The 15953-nt window shown below is 62.2% G+C and overlaps 1 protein-coding gene across 1 annotated transcript in view; it reads right to left on the bottom strand.

Moving 5' to 3' along the window:
* The window catches only part of Tp73 (tumor protein p73), a 42649-nt gene extending 28637 nt beyond the window's left edge, over positions 1-14012 (bottom strand). Inside the window, exons 1-3 of the mRNA XM_004639612.2 lie at positions 13949-14012; positions 6912-7016; positions 6538-6658 (exon numbers count right to left, since the gene is read on the bottom strand). Coding sequence (XP_004639669.1) covers positions 6538-6658; positions 6912-6976 — 186 coding nt within the window. The 5' untranslated portion in view covers positions 6977-7016; positions 13949-14012. The remainder of the gene's footprint in view (positions 1-6537; positions 6659-6911; positions 7017-13948) is intronic.
* Positions 14013-15953: the final 1941 nt, after the last annotated feature.

Genomic DNA, 15953 nt, shown 5'->3' with positions numbered 1-15953 from the left:
AGGAGCCCCCAGGACAGGAAAGGGCTCCTGCACAGCTGGCAAGTGAGCAGGTCCCAGGTGAGGATGTTGCCAGCCGCGCAGCAGGGCGGGGCAGCCTCACACCTCGGCCCAGGAGCAGCAGCAGCCTCCAGGTATGCTGCGCGCCTGACAGCTGGGCGGGGCAGCTGAGCATCCTGACCTGGCAGACCCAGCAGCCTCAGAGCCCCATGGAGGGGTGCCCGCTCACCCGGCCTCTCAGCCCTACCCAGCCAGCAACTGGTGGTTCTCAGAACTACCACGCGGGGGACCAGTGTTTCTGGAATCTGCTGCCCTCCAGCCCCAGACCTGTCTCAGCAGAGCCTCTCTCCCTTCCCCTGCTGGCCCCAGTTGGTAGCAGGCATCTGACCAGGGATGCCTGCAGGAGACAGCCCTCGGAGCTACACCATGGCCCCAGCAGGATGGAGCATCTGGCTGCCCATGGCCCCCCATGCAGGAAGTGTCTCACCTACCGTGGCGAGGCGCCGCCGGGGGTCACCGACATAAAGCATGGTGGACGTTTGGAGGCCTGCACACGCCTGGGAGCTGGGGGGCTGCTGCAGGGCGAGGCATGGGTCTGCGTGGCCGGGGTGGGGGGCAGAGTCGTAGCTGCTGGGCTGGCAGGCCTCAGGGATGAGGCTCCAAGGCTAGCGAGGCGGGAGCCACGGATGCTCCGGAGCATGTGAGCTGTTTGCTGGCATTTTCGCGTTTCCCATCTCCCTTAGTCTGTCAACTGGCTGCATCCAACAACAAAACCTGCAGCCCGGCCCGCCCCTCGTGACTGTTCGTCTCGGGCAGGCCTCAGCTTGCCCGTGATGTGTTGGACGGCACCAAGGAGGCTGGGGGGGTGGTGCGGGGTCGGTGGCAGCTCTGTGCTCATACCCATCTGCACTTCTGAGCCACCACCCAGGGTCACACTGGGCCACAGCCCACATCTGACCAGCAGTGGGGCCCTGAGCGCCAGAGTGAGCCCAAGCCCAGGAGACCTTGGGCGCAGGGCCCATCCACCCCAGGGAAAGACATGGTGCCGCCGGCCTCCTGCCCAGGGAACTGGGGCCCGTAGGGACCACCACAGAGGCTGAAGGGAGGAGAGGTGTGCACTGTGCGACCTGGCTCTCTGGGTCCCCAGGGAGCCGGGGACAGATCCCAGCACTCCGGAAAAGGCCTGCTGCCTCATCTATAAAGGACCTACAGACAGCCGAGCTGGCTGATGCTGGCCTTGCCACGCCCCTGATACAGGGACCTGGCCACTGCCACCAAAGGAGCCCGGGGGGCCACTGAGGACCCCATCCCAGCTGCCAAGGTCAGCACCACTCCCCTCCGGGGCGGCTGCATCTCTACTTCACTGTAACACTCTTTGGCACAGAGTCGCCCTTGGCAGAGGGGCCAGGTCCACCCTGTGGACACTCCTCTCTCCTGATCGCCTTGCCAAATGCCCAGCCACCTTCTTCCTCCCCAGTAGCAGCAGGCAGAGGGATGCTGCAGCACGGTCACTCACGTTGGGGCTATAAGAAAGAGGACGGCACCTGGCCCTGTCCTCCCAGGGGCTGGTCCTGGAGACTCCACGGGGCCAGGACCCAAGGGAGGGGCCCAGGAGGGCCTCTGCTCTGCACATGCAGCCCCACTTTCACAGGACCCCAACATCTCTACAAGGCCCAGGCTGTGAGCTCAATCACAGAGTAAAACAACACAGAAAATAAGCGTGGTTTGCCAGACAAAGGGAGTCTGGCACAATACCCATGGAAGCTGCAGTGGGCCCCTGAGGAGGTCTGGGGTCCCACAGCCTCCTTCCCTGGATGTGGGGTGCTTTGGCTTCCAGAATTGGGCTGCTCTGGCTGGGGGGCAGGGACCCTGCTTTGAACCCCACCCACTGCAAGGCGCTGGGTGACATGTGGCTAACTGGCCACCTCCCAGAGCCATCAGGGTAAGCCCCAGCCCAGGGGTGGCTTCCTCTGGTGTCAGCCTTGCAGGTCCCACAGGGTGTCAACCTTGCAGGTCCTGCAGAGGGAGGGACACAGTGGGAGGGGCAGCTGGGGATGTCCCTACCTCACTTAAGTGGCAGCGGCCTGCCTGTGCGGATCTCTCACATCTGGGCCACTTAGAAGGGAGGGATGGGAGCTAGGGGCCGTCCCCAGGAACTGGGCCCTCCCAGCCAGCCCAGCTGCCTCCTAAAAGGGCCCCTTGGGGAGTGCACTGGCCCTCAGCACCTGCCTCTCTTTTTATCTTGATTTTGTTTATTTTTTGTTTTTGCATCCCCAGGGCTGGAACCAAGGGCCTCCCACATGCTGGGCAAGAGCTCTGTGACTGGGGGGTGGCCAGGGCTCTGGGTGCTCCCTGGCCCCGGGTGCACCTGGTGCACCCTGCCCTTCTTCTCTCGCTGCACGTCCTCAGGAAGGAAGGCGAGACCTTCTCCTTTACCTGCCCCTCCCCACGTTAGCCCTGGTGCATCTTCCCCAGCATGGGAGAGACCAGAAAGGCCTCCCTGGTGACCTCCCAGATAGCGAAGTCCCCCAGGTTGAGCTCTGGCTCTGGGTTTATCCCCTGCCTCTGCCCCCCCATGAGGTCTGGGGTGGAGGAGTGGCCCAGACCCTGTATTCCCATGGCTCTGACTCCACCCCACCCGCTGCCCACCTGCCCACAGCAGCTGTCACCACCAGAGAAAGGTGGTGGGGGAGGCAAGAAGGTCCCAGGCCAGCAACGCTGAGCTGGCCCAGGAGGCAGAGGGAGGGTGGACCTTGGCAGAGACCCTGAGCTCAGCCCACACCATGTCCCCCTTCTGGCTGCTGCTCTGTCCCTCTCTCCCGAGTTGGCAGTGTCCACCCTCACCTGGGGTCCATAGTGCAAGGTTAGATTCCTGCCCACTTCTCCCACGTTGGCTCCTGAGTGCTCCTGGGGGCCTCATCCTCTCGGATCCTCTCAGGAGACCCCACGGATGGCACCCAGAACCCCCAGGCCTCCCCTGGGCAGGGACCCCGGGCTAGGCCTCCCTGGGTCACCGCAGGCCCAAACCTGTGGGAGAACAGACCTCTGAGCCGAAGCACACTCCAAGGACAGGAGCTCTGCGGCTGGGACCGCACAGGGCAGGGGGACAAGCTCTGGGCCTCACACCCGGCGTGTGTGCCACGCTCCCTACAGCCGGACACTACCTTGAGGACCCAGAACCTCCAGGCAACTGCGCTTTACAGAAGAGACCATGAGCCAGGAAGATCACTGCGAGCTCAAGTCCAGTCTGCACTACACAGTGAGAGCCTCGTTACGATACGATGTGATATGACACAATACAATACAAACCCGTACAACTAAAGAGGCCCAGGGTGCTCGTAACCCAGGAAACCTGGCCCCCATACCCACTGTAGTCGGGGGCCTGGACATCCCCCAGGCCTGTCCCACCCCCAGCCTTGGAGGCCAGGAGACTTGGGACTGCCTGAGAACCACTCCTAGGAAGCACAGGGGTGTGCAGCTTGCTCCCACCCTCAGGGACCACCAGGCTGGGCTGGGCAGGCCAGCTCGCACTGGCCGATCCACGGGGTCCCCGCCTGCTCCCTGCAGGGGCACGCACATCATTCTCGCCTCCGACTTAATAAACAGCACGATCCTGAAACCCGGCGCTGAACATCTCATTTCCACCCCCAGGCCGGCTACAGCACCTGCTGCACCAGGCTGGGACACTGCCACCCTGTCATTATTGTCACCCTTGGATGCTAGGAATGAGGCTGCTGTCTGGGGATTGTGGACAGCAGCACCAGGAGGAGGCCAGCAGAGGGGTCTGGCTGGCAGCCCGGGCTCCAGGGAATCCCCAGCTCGGGGCGTGGAGCTGCACCCTAGGAGTTCCGTGCCTGGCTCTCCCTGGCATGTCGCTGCCTGACCGAGTGGCCCTGTCTGCAGAGGTGTAGGCCCACCCTCACGACCCGTGTGGGAGCGTCAGGCCTGGCAGCGTGGGCTCCTGGGCCTAGGTGTCGGGCCGGGTGGGTAGCATAGCCCCTTCTCTTCTGCCAACCCCATCCCCTCTGGCCCCTGCCCTCTCAGGGGTCTTTTTTCGAGGTCCCCCCTCACTGTGGTCTGGTGCCAGCAGCTATCCCTCTGGATCAGAGGACACTGGTGTCCAGGAGGCGGGTGGCACCTCCGAAGAGCAGTGTGAGATAAGGAAGGTCCCGAAGAGAAGGGAGGACAGCTTCAGCCCTCACGCTGTGCAGCGTGACACCACCGGTCAGGCCTCGGCAGCCCCTTCCCTCACCTCTGCTTTAGTTTCCTTTCCTGTAGAATGGAAACCTAATAGATACCACTTCTGGGAGAGCTGTCACCTGCAGGGACAGGAGGCCACAAGAGACCCAGAGGAGAGACACTGTGGGGCTCCTCCCTGCCACTCATGTTTGCCAGGAATGAGGGTGCAGGACCCTGGTCCCTTGGGCCCACAGTCCCCACTGCTCCTCAGGTGCCATGCCTGCTGCCTGGGATGGGGCACCCTGGGACATGGAGGCTCCAGCTCCTGGGAGAGGGGCATTAGGGAGCAGGGGGCCAGGCTGGGAACCCTCCTGGCTTCCAAAGGGCCCCGCGAGCAGGAGGACAGGAGGTGGGGCTCTGAGGTGGCTAATGGCCATGCTCGGATCACAGGAGTCAGGCCTGCTGGACAGTGGACAAGAAGCGTCCCTGCTCCGGGGCCCAGGCCGCTGGCCCCACCTGGCCCCTCCTGCATACAAGGGGGGACTGCTCAGGAAGATGCAGGCAGGAGAGAAAAGCAAGCGCCTGGGAGCCCCTGCACCCACCATGCCGGAAGCCCTTCCTGCCCTGCATCGACCGGCTCCAAAGTCTTTTGTTTCCCAGGTCTGGCCACACCGGTGGGCTTTCTACTCTGGGTCTGGCAATACCTCAGCCTCCTGACCTCTGGGCTGATAGTTAATGAGCCAATACAGTTTCCACTTTGCAATTCAGCATCTTGGAAGGCCTGCCTTGGCACCTGAGGGTCTGCCCCTTTTCTTCCGTGGGCTCCTGAGTTGGGCCAGGCCACCTCAACTGCCCCACAGCCCATCCTCCATGGCCAGACTTCCAGGAAGAGGGCAGAGTGGTGAGCAGCAGAGAAAGAGCCGCTCGGGGATCCGGTGTCCAGATAGTGGCCTGTAGCAACACGAGGAAGCGAAGAAGGAGAGAAGCGGGTCCCTGGGACCCAGCGGGGACCTCAAGTGAGAATGGAAGCCCATGAGGAGATGGAAGGAGAAGGCCTCAGAGCACGAGAAGGAGGTGGTGCACGCCACTTTCTCCCTGCGCTCCGGTGGGGCAGATGGAGCCTGCAGGTGCATGGTGACCCCGAGGCCTCCTCCTGGAAACACACCAGTGGAACGGAGCAGTGAACGCGCGGGACTCCAGTGGCTGGTGCGTCGTCCGGGTTCAGATGGCCCCAGGAGGGCAACTGGATGGGAGCCATCTCAGGCAGGGGCCAGCTGAGCTCCGAACTCAGAACAGCTCCGGCCAGCTCCATCTAGCAGCTTCCAGCGTCAGGGTGAGGCGGGGGAGACTTCATGCCGGAGGGAGGCACACGGAGTGCTGCAGGCTGAACAATCAGCCCCACAGCCGGAGCTCTGGTGGAACTACGCTGCGGGTTTGCCGGGATCGGTCCCCTCGGATCTGGACCCTGCTTGCCCAGTCTGTCTACCAGTGACAGCCGGGATACACCTGTAAGTGGACTTTTTTTTTTCTTATTGTCTTCTTTTCCCTTGTTTTCTTATTTTTGTTTTGTTTTGTTTTCTTGATGTCTACGTGAGTGTGCACTTGGTTTCAGTTTTGTTGCTGCGTTCTCGTTTTTATTTCCTCTTCTTTCCCTCTCATCTTCTCCACCAGTTTCTCAAAGCGTGTGTGACCTTCCCTTGCCCTCCAGCCTGGCTTTCAATCCCCACTTCTTCCTCATCTTCCCTTGTCCTCCTCCTCCTTTTTCTCCTCCTCCTCCTTTCTCTTCTTCCTCCTCCTCCTCCTCCTCCTCCTTCTTTTCCTCCTCTTTCTATTTTTCCCCTCCCCCTCAACTCCCTTCATAATTTCCTCCCTGAGGGTAAAAAAATCACCACACTGAGGGCTTATTTTCTGTATACAACTTTGGGGCTCATCTGAGATGCTGTTATAGGAAAGCAGATCCAGCTCATGGTTGGAAGGTGGCAAAGCAATGACCAGTGCGGCCTGTTGTCCTCTAGGCTGTGTCTGATGCTATTCTTATTGCTCATTGTACCACTTTGGCTGAGACGACGTAATTGTTCTAACCACTTGTTCTTCCCAGGATGCCAAGGCTGAGACAGACTAAGGTCAGAAAAAATACTATAGGCCAGGGCCAAAGAGCCAGGGGCTGGGCCCAGCAGGCAGAACCTCTCGTCCCCAATAAACTGAAGAAGTGGGATCTTGCAGCAGACTCAAAACAAAAAGCCAGTGACACCTCAGAAGTAGTCACCCCTAACGGTTCTCAGTAATAACAATAAAGCGGCTCAGCATGAACGATGTGCACGCCCCAACCAGGCAGGAAGCCACTCCCCACAGCAAACTCACCATGACAGGAGTGGTCATGTCTTGCAGGTGGAAGACGTCCATGCTGGCCTCTGTGCTGCCCGCCGCTTCTGTGTTGCCCTGGCTGGGCTGCGAGAGGTCGAAGTAGGTGCTGTCTGGCTCTCTAGGCCGGGGACAGGGACACAGCCATCAGTGCCCAGGTGGGGTGCCACTCCCAGAGGTCCCAGGGTCCTGGCCCCTCCTGCTCCACCCTTCTTCTGCTCCTTCGGCTGGTGGGAGAACCAGGGAGCTGCGGCCCCCTGCAGGCTGTCCCCTGGCCTCTCTTGGCCCCAAGCCCAGCTCTGGCCCTCATGTCCCCAGAAGCACAGGCTGTCCACACCCCTGCTCCATCCAGTGCGGCTGAGGGCACTACTCACAGTGAGCTCCAGAGGTGTTCAAAGGTGGACTCCTCATCAGGGGCAGTGGAGGAGGACTGGGCCATGTCCCACACGCAGCCGCCGGCCACCTCAGGGCTCCTCACGCTGAGGAGGAGAGGACTCATGAGCCTCAGAAACGCCCTGGCTGTCTTCCTCGGACGCCCAGGGGGCAGGCGGGCAGGGCCTGGTACTACGCAGGGACTTCCCTGGTGCATGGGTCTGGGGCCCCACCCCAAGCCTCCAGTCCATGCTCTGGCACGTGTAGCTGAGGCCAAGGCAGCTGGCTAGGCCTGGACTTAGGTCTAGCGCAGGGTGCCGTGGCAGGAGCCTGCTGAGCACCCCAGAGGGGAGGCACAAGCCGCAGCGCTTCCCTCGGCTGCCGTGGCCTCCTGGAGGAGGAACTGGGCTTCTGTGCCGGCCTGGCGGGGTGAGCTGCGAAGACATGCAGGATCACTGTGAGGAGCCCCAGGCCACGGGCGGGCGGGCTCAGCCCAGGTCACCCTCCTGCTCCAGCACGCAGGGAACACTCCAGGCAGGAGGGTGGCTGTGGAATCAGACTCCTCCCACCTCTGAGGCACCAATGCAGCCACTAAGGCCAAAGATGCGGACACCAGTGCACACGCGTGCGTACACACACACACACACACACACACACACACGCCATGCAGGAGACCCTGCAGGCCCTTGCTCTGCAGAGGGAGAGGGCGGGGAGCCCAGGGCCACGCTGCCCACCGTCCCGCTGCCAGTGGGGATCAGCTAGGCCGCGCCCTGAGCTCTGAGCCGGCAGGCCCAGACACGCCTGGGGCCGGCAGGGCGGAGGGCACGGCTGCAGTCTGCCCCTCTTGCCCTTGTGCCTGGGCAGGCTGGCACGGGGAGAGGCCCGCGGTGCACTGCTAGGGCCAATATGTGTGTGCCTAGCTGACAGTCCCCAGAACGGAGCTGGCGCTGGAAGCCTGCAGGGCCCGGAGCAGGAAGGCCTGGGGCGAGCCCCTGCCCCCTCCACGTCCATCCACGTGCAGAAGCAACCCAACTAGGGTCCAGAGTCTCGCTCACTCTGTCCCATGGGGTCCTCAGGAAGGCTGTAGCTGGCTCCGCAGTGCAGCCAGAGCTGGGGACGCCCAGCCCAGGACGCATGGGGACGGTGCTCAGGGACCAGACAGCGGTGAACATGTGGCGCCCGCAAGCCGTCACTTTAAAATGTTAGCTAACGTCAGGGGAGTCTCACCGCCACACGGTTCTTCTGGTGCTGAGGAATGAAACCGAGCCTTCGATGGGAGCCACCTCCCAGCGCTTTCTATTTTTTATCCCAAGACACGGTCTCGAGAGGTTCCTAAGTTGCCCACTTGGGCTCCAACTGTGACCCTGCTGCCTTAGCCTCCAGTGTGCTGGGCTGGGGGGTGCACCGACAGGTTCTGGCCCTGGTATGAATTGCTGAGTCACTATGGTGGTCACCTAATAAGCTGAAGCCCTTAAAACAAAAGCCCATCTTTCCCAGGACCACCTCCCTCCTCCTCTCCCGGTTCAGCCCAGGGTGCAGTTTCCTTTCACCTTTCCCGCCACATCAGGGAAGACCCCAGTCAGCTCCTCGGGTCTATCTAAACATCCCCCTCAAACCCCACCCCTGGCAGAAGACCCTAAAAGCCTCAGCCTCCCTTTGTTCACTCAAGAGAATTTGCATCCTCCCCACATTCTGTGTCCTCCGAGATAAGGAAGTCCCTTTTCCTGTTTCCTTCTGCCAGCTTCTCTGCTGCACTGGGCACCTGAAAAAAACCTATCATGCACCACCGCGCCTGGCTCATTTTTTTTTTTTTTTTGCAATTTCAAAGTTAGTAGAGGGGGTGGCACTGCAAGTTGTTTGGACATTCACATGGCCACCTAGAGAAAACACATCTGGGTCCCAGGCTAGCCAAGTCCTCACCACCAGCTGACACCGAAACGCCTGGCCAGGGAGTGGGACTGAGGTTCACCTGTCGGCCAAGGCCCTGGGCCGCAGCCCACCTCCCACATGAGCAGTAGCCTGAGGAGTGGGTGCAGGAGCCCCGGACTGGATCTAGGCCAAGCCCCACTCTGCAGCCCACTCCACCCCAGGCGGCCAGCCCTGCCCTCACGCCTGCTGGGAAAGGAAGCACCCAGAGGCCTGGATACGGTGAGAGAGTGTGGGAGGGAGGGGCTCGGCCGCCTGGAGCTTTGCCTCCAGGGGACCCCAGGCTGGGACCACTGTGTCCCCTCCAGGTACCAAATGCTCTTCTATGGCCACACCTCTTCCCTCAGCCCACCTCAGGACTTGGCCTTCTGCCCCAGGCCCTCAAGGGCCCCCCTCAGTATCCAGCTCTGGACTTGGGGAGAACCCGGTGTCCAGCCTGGTAGCCCCACACTGCTGACTTCTGGGCTCCCCACAGTACCCCATTACCTGCTTCCTGTTCTGCTGGCCTGTGACACATGGGTCAGAGAGAGAGAGAGAGAGAGAGAGACAGACAGACAGACAGACAGACAGACAGACAGAGACAGAGAGAGACGGAGACAGGAAGAGATGACCTGCCAAAGCCATGCACCTGAGCCGCCTCCACCCCTGGACCGGGGCCCAGGGTCACAGCAGGGAGATGACGACTCCAGCCCCTGGTCAGGGTCATAGGTATGCGCTGTGCTGAGCGTAGGGCTGAGCTGCGGGGCAGAGTGGTGTCCTGTGACCCCACCCACCCTTAGGTGCCCAGATCCTGCACCTGCCCAGTCCCTGGCCTTGGCCTCTACTGCCAGCACAGGGTGCATCTGCCAGGGCCCACCCCTCGGGGATGGAAGGGGGTGCTAAGCGGGGTGGGCAGCAGGTCTCGGGCTCAGGTGTGTGAGTCCAGGCTCGGGGTGGGGTCTGAGCACTCCCTGTAGGCTGCCTGGGTCTCTGCATGGCCTGCTCTCCAGGCTGACCTGCCTGGCCCTTCTTCCATGACCCTGCAAGAGAGGACTGAGCCCAGCATGGTGGCATATGTCTGTCATTCCAACACTCAGGAGGCTGAGGCAGGAGGATGGCCTGGAGTTCAAGGCCAGCCAGAGCTGTCAATCAAAATCCTGTCTCAAAAATCAAACAAAGAAAACAGGGAAAGAGGCATGGGAATAGAATGCCAAGAAACTGGAACTGTAAAGCTTCCATTCTCCCTGGAAAGCCATGAAGTGTCCCACAGTGCAGAGGTGTTGCCCCTGCTGCTCTCCTCTTGCCCCAGAGCGCCGGGTGCCTGTCCGGCTGCCCACAGTTGCAGACCCAGTGAGAGAGGCCTGACCTTCAGTGAGACAGGAGGCCAGCCAAGGCTCTGCTGGTGCAAGGCAGGCCTCACCACGCTGGGCTCCGGGGCTGCACCTGGGAAAAACACCATGCCGGGAGGAGACTGTGGCTTAGGCCAGCGGTGGCTCAGAGCTCCAGAGCAGGCAGGGCTGGGAGGACAGCCCAGCACCATCCTGCCTGAGCACCCAGATCTGGCACTGCCACCCTCTGGCTGGGCTCTCTGGTTTCCACTGTCACCACAAAGTGCAGCAGTGGGGGTGGGGTTTGGGCCCCCAGCACAGAGACCACAGGTGCCTGAACACTGGGCCACTGTGGGACTGGGGCATCCACAGTTCTGCTGGCTCTTGTGGGGTCCCCAGACCCCCCTTGGTGGGGGGTGGCCAGGCCTGGCCCAGTCCAGGGAACAGTAAACAGGCACACAGGCCCAAAGAACTTGCTGAGTGACTCAGTCCACAATGGGCCTGGGTGGTCAGACAGCCACCCTCCGTCCTGCCCTGCCCACCTGGTTCTGTTAGCTGGGGCTGGTTTTGTCTTCTGTGGCCATCCCCACCTCCTGGGCTGTCCATGGGGCATCCCCTCATGGGACTCCATCACATCCCCTTCTGGTCCCCCCACACCCCAGCTGTGCGCCACCCCTGTGGTCAGCCTTTGCCCATCCTGTCCTCCCGGCTGGACTCCAAAACTCCTGCCAGCCCTGAACTCCAGGGTACCCGTCTTGCCCCTCATTGCTTGACAAGAGATTGGAACACAGTTGTCACCAGCCATGTGGCCCAGGTGAGAGCGAGGCCTCCTGCCCTCTTTCCCTATCCAGAGACAGAGACTCCCAGCCTAGCCCAAGTCCACCTCTCAGGGCTGTCCACGTCCCCTGAGATCAGCAGGAAGGGTGCAAATTATCCTACCCAGCCGGAGCCCGAGTAGGCCCAGTCCCCAAAGAGACACTTGGTCGGGCGGTGTCAGCAGACTCGAAGCCAGCAGTGTCCCTACCATGAAGTGGCAGCGCCTCTGGGCAGTGGCAAGCCCTGGTTTCCGTAGAGGGCCGAAGCCCCAGCCCCGCGAGGCTCCACTTACCTGGGCCATGCCCTCCTCTTGGGCCGACTGCGGGCTCTCCGTCTGCCCTAGCCTGGGACTGGCTGCCAGCTACCCTTGATGCCCACTCTTGAGGGGACAGGGGAAGCCAAACCTTGGGCCAGGGCAGCCCGAGCCACTCCTGGGAGGCCAGAGCCCCAACACTGCCTCTGAGGCCTCCCTGGTCCCGGAAAGCCAGGGACTTCGACAGGAGACAAATTTAGCTGCCCACCCTGGCAAGGCAGGGTGCGCTGTGTGAAATGCAAACGCAGGCGGGCACCCACAGGGCACCTCCCACTGGCCGCCGCCACTGAGGGGGAGGGGAGAGGGCAGTGCAGGCCTGGCCACTCTCCTCCAGTGTGGACAACTCTGAGGTCACCCTGAGCTCTGTCTCAGTCCAAGAACTGGCTCGGTATCTGTGTAAGGCAGGGAGACAGGCAGCCCACCCTCCGGCCAACAGGACATGGGGGAGGCAACTTCCAGAAAGAGACAGGGGCTGACCGGCCCTGTCTGCGACACTCCAGACCCCTGGGCCAGGGAACGCAGCTGCAGCCAGATGAAACGGAGAAACTCCTGTACCCAAACAAGTCCAGGACAGCTAGAGTCCCCACATGCCCCAGACAAGTGCGACCTGTGGCGGACAGGGACTCAGCACCTGCAGACAATGCAGGACCTCCTCCCACTCACCCCCACGTGCAGGGGTCCGGCCAGGACGCGGGGCACTGTGTGTGCTCAGCACCTCGAGACATGGACCGGGCCCCTCCCACTTAACGCACAAAGCCCCTCTGTCACCTTCCAGTGGCATGACCTTGGACAGTGGCATCCTCTATAAAGCAGGGGTGATTGTGACCCCCATCCTCTGGCAGTGCCACATGTGAAGACCCACAGACCTCAGAGGGAGGGGGCTGGCCCGATGCAGATGGTGCTGGGCCCAGGGCACTGTGGCAGAAGGGCGAGACAGGACCCATGGCCCCTCGTGGTCCCTCGTGGCCCTTACCACCTTGGGAGAGTGCCTGCAGCTACCTTGTCAGAGTCACCCCACCGGGGTCCTCTGGGGAACAGGGCAGCCGGGATCCAGTGGGCCAGGTGAGGGGGGTGGGAACAGAAAACCCAGCCATTTGGAAGCCACATGGTCCTGGACAGAAGCAATGCCAGTCCCAACCTGCTTCTTGGGGACAGTGCTGGGAAAGCAAAGGGGGACAAATGGGTGTGGCTGGTCCCTGGGGCCTGGAGGGGTGAATTTCTTCTAATGGCCCACGGGGAGACAGCTTGGAGATACCAGCCCTGTGTGACTGGCACAGCCAATCGGGGCTTTCCCGCAGGACTACAGGGCGACACCAGCACCCCACCCTGCAGTCTGGGGGGTTTTACCCACCCAGCATTGGCCTTACTCAGCACCCAGCCAGGGGGTCCCCTCAGGACGCCAGGCCTCTGTCCTCCCACGGGCTCAGTCCCACTCTCCACCCCGCTCCTGCCCAAGCCCCTGTAGCCTCGTCACCCAAGACTGAGGCGTCTCCACTTCCTTTCTGAACACCCCTGCAGGTTGCAGCCCCACCAACCTGCCGCCACACGGGGAAGTACCTCAGCAGTTACATATTCAGTGCCAACAGCCAGGGCCTGCCGTCACCACGGCCACCTGGCGTCTAGAGTGCTGCGTACAGCTGGAACTCAGTGAAGCACTGAGACAGAACGGACAAGTCATCCCGGCCGGAGCCTAAACCTCCACTTCTGCCTCACTCCCAGAGACGTCCTCCTTGGGGTCTGGGTTGGCTGAGAGTCTGGAGATGTGACCTCTGGGAGCCAGCCCTGGGATTCCAGAGGATGTCCCTGGGCTGTCCCAGCTGGTAATATCCCCATCCGATGGGCACGACTTGCACGCTGAGCGAGGGGATCCAATCAGAAAGCCCCCAAGCCTGTTCCCCACCTGGCACACTCCACCCAGCAGGGCTGCCAGGACGGGGGGCCAGACACAGGGATGGCCCGGCACTGTCCCAGGCACCTCACGGAGGAGCCGGGCCCTGGGTCTCCCCATGCACCAGCAGCTCATGCCTAGGCTCCCATCCGCACCAGCTCATGCATGTGCACACGCACACACGTGTGCGCTGCACGCTTCACGTGCACACATGGACATGACGTGCGCATGCACACACCGTGCCCTCCCCGCTCAGGCTCAGTAGACCCTAAAGTCCCTGCCCTGGGCACCCCAGCCACAGGCGCCCCAGGTCAGCAGACCTGGGAGGGGTGGGGCTCTCGGCTAGCGGCAGGCAGCTGGGTGAGCGTGAGGGAGGCCGGGCACTGCTTGGAGGGGCTGGGCAAGATGAGAGACATGAGGACCAGGGGGACAGGGCGCTGGGGAGGGTGGTGGGTCCCGGGCCACCCATGAGCCTGGACAAGCGCCAGGATGGGCGGCCTGGACGAGGCCTGCACGATTACCTGGTGCCTCCCCGCAGGAAACACAGCAAGTTCTCTGGGTGCCCGAGCAACTTCTGCCTGGGTGGAGAGCAGCCCCACGCCCCACTCAGGCAGATGGCTTTGCAAAGTGCCACACAGCACAACAGGGAGTCCCGTCAGGGCCACCACCCTCTGGCAGCCCCTACCCAGACACGTCATTCCCAGGCTGCAGTGGCAGTACACGGGGCTGCAGCTCCCCGGAGCCCGTAGGCCCTGCCCTGGGCTCAGGGCAGGCTAGGGCCCAGCCTACCTTGGCGGGCCTGGTCCTGGAGGGAGGGTCGGTGGGGCCGGGTGGAAGTGGCCCCTGAGGCCGAGGCTCCCGCAGGCGGGTGGTGGCAGCAGCGTCTGGTTTCCTAGGTGATGACATTGGAGTCAGGGAAGCGGGTGGCTGTGTGGCCGGCCTGGAGCCCAGGGCAGCCTGGGGGCGGAGCGTGGCCAGCAGCCCTGGGCCAGGAACCTGCCACCAGCTCATACACACCGGCCCGGCACCTGACCCCAACCCGGCCTCCTCCTCCTGGGGGACGGCGCCCCCCATGGCACCAGGAGCCTGGGCAGCAGGCCGTGCAAGTGGCCGTCTCCCTGCCTGCCTCTGCTCCTGTGACCAACTTGTGCAGGCACCCGCGAGCTCAGTGCAGCATCTGCCCGGCTCCAGTTCTCGCCCCTTCCCTGGAGCATGTAAGAGCAACTTCTGCATACCATTTTCCCCGTAACAGGCAGGCCCCAGCCTGCTTCCAACAGATAAGGACTCAGCTCCCTAAATCTTAGGCCAAGTCTGGGGCTGTAGCTCACGGTAGAGCACCCATGTAGCACGTGCGAAGCCCTTGGTTCAAGCCCCAGTCCTGGGGATGAAGGCATGAGCCCCTTTCCCCAAAATCAAAGTAGCTATTATCGATCGCAGATATGTACCCTAAGCATACAGAACTATATCAGTGGGCTGGCCGGCATCCATAGCTTTTGTCCTGCAGCACTACGCTGAAATTTGAATGTCCAAGCCCATGGTTTTCACTGCCAGTCAGATTTTGGGAGCCACCCTTCTCCAGGCTGGGCAGGAAAGTCTGTGGGACCCCTTCCTGCCCCACCCCGTGTGCCCCGGAAGTCTCAGGCTAGGTGTGGGCACACTTGGACAAAAGGACTTTACCGATGGTATGAAGTTAGGGTCTCAAGATGGGGAGCCCTTGAGGTGGACCTAGGTAACCACAGGGTCCCCAAAAGAGGGAGGTCAGAGGTCAGGGAGGAGGGGCGGCGCCACCTGCTGGCTTGGAGGATGGAAGAGGCCAGGAGCCTTCAGGAGCTAGGACGGGCCTGGCGGGGCGGTCCTCCGGCACCTCCAAGGAACCAGCCAGCCAAGACTTCAGCCAGAAGTGAGTCCTGACCTCCAGGGCTGCAGAAAATGCTTCCACAGCAGGTGAGGAGATGAACACAGCGTCACTAAGGGCGAGTCTGGGGGCTGTTGCCCACAGTGACGTCCCTGTCCTGATATGGGCCCAGGTAGCGCTTGTCCCGGGGGATAGTCGGGAGGCTGTGTGCACCCTGGCCAGATGCAAGATGGGAGGAGGCCACGGAGACCCCACTGCTAGGGCTGCGCACCCCCTTCCCAGTCCCCAGGGACCTGAGGCCCCTCTGAGGGACGCTGGCCAGGGTGCCTGGGCTCCTCTCAGTAGCCTGGGGCCAGCAGGGCCACACATCCTGCAGGAGCACCATGTGGCTCAGCACCAGGGAAAGTGGCTGCATCTGTTCTAAAGAGCAGTTGACACCAAGGGACAGCAACCCTTAGCTGGGTGGGGGGGCGCTCAGGAGGAGCTCAGCCTCTCCGCCAGGAGGTGTCGCCCCAGATGCCCTGTGGCTCCCCACCCCTGGCCTGCCTGACCTCCTGCACCCTCCCGCAGTAACTCTGGACCCGGGGTGGTGGCCGCCCCACGGTGAGGTCGCCCCTGAGTCCCAGTGGCTGTGACCAGAAGAGAGCGCTCAGCCACAGCACAGCCTGAGGACTGAGTGAGGGCCCCTGGGCTGATTCCAGGCCAGACACAGACACCCTTTGGGCACATATCTGTGTCCTAAGGCGAGGATGGGTACAACCCATAATCCCAGAGCTGAAGGAGGCTGAGGCAGGAGGACTGAAATTTCAAGTCCCTCCAAGGGCACTGACTAAGACTTTGGCTGGAAAGCTTTTTAAAGGGACAGGGGTGAAGCTCCATGGCAGGGCACTCCTGAGTGTGGCTCATGGTACAATGAGGACAGTGAAAGAGGGGGAGGGG

Source organism: Octodon degus, unplaced genomic scaffold (genome assembly GCF_000260255.1).
Source record: "Octodon degus isolate 3935 unplaced genomic scaffold, OctDeg1.0 scaffold00113, whole genome shotgun sequence".
Lineage (NCBI taxonomy): Eukaryota > Metazoa > Chordata > Mammalia > Rodentia > Octodontidae > Octodon > Octodon degus.
Note: the sequence above shows the minus strand (reverse complement) of the source record. Positions and strands in the feature narration are given on the sequence as shown.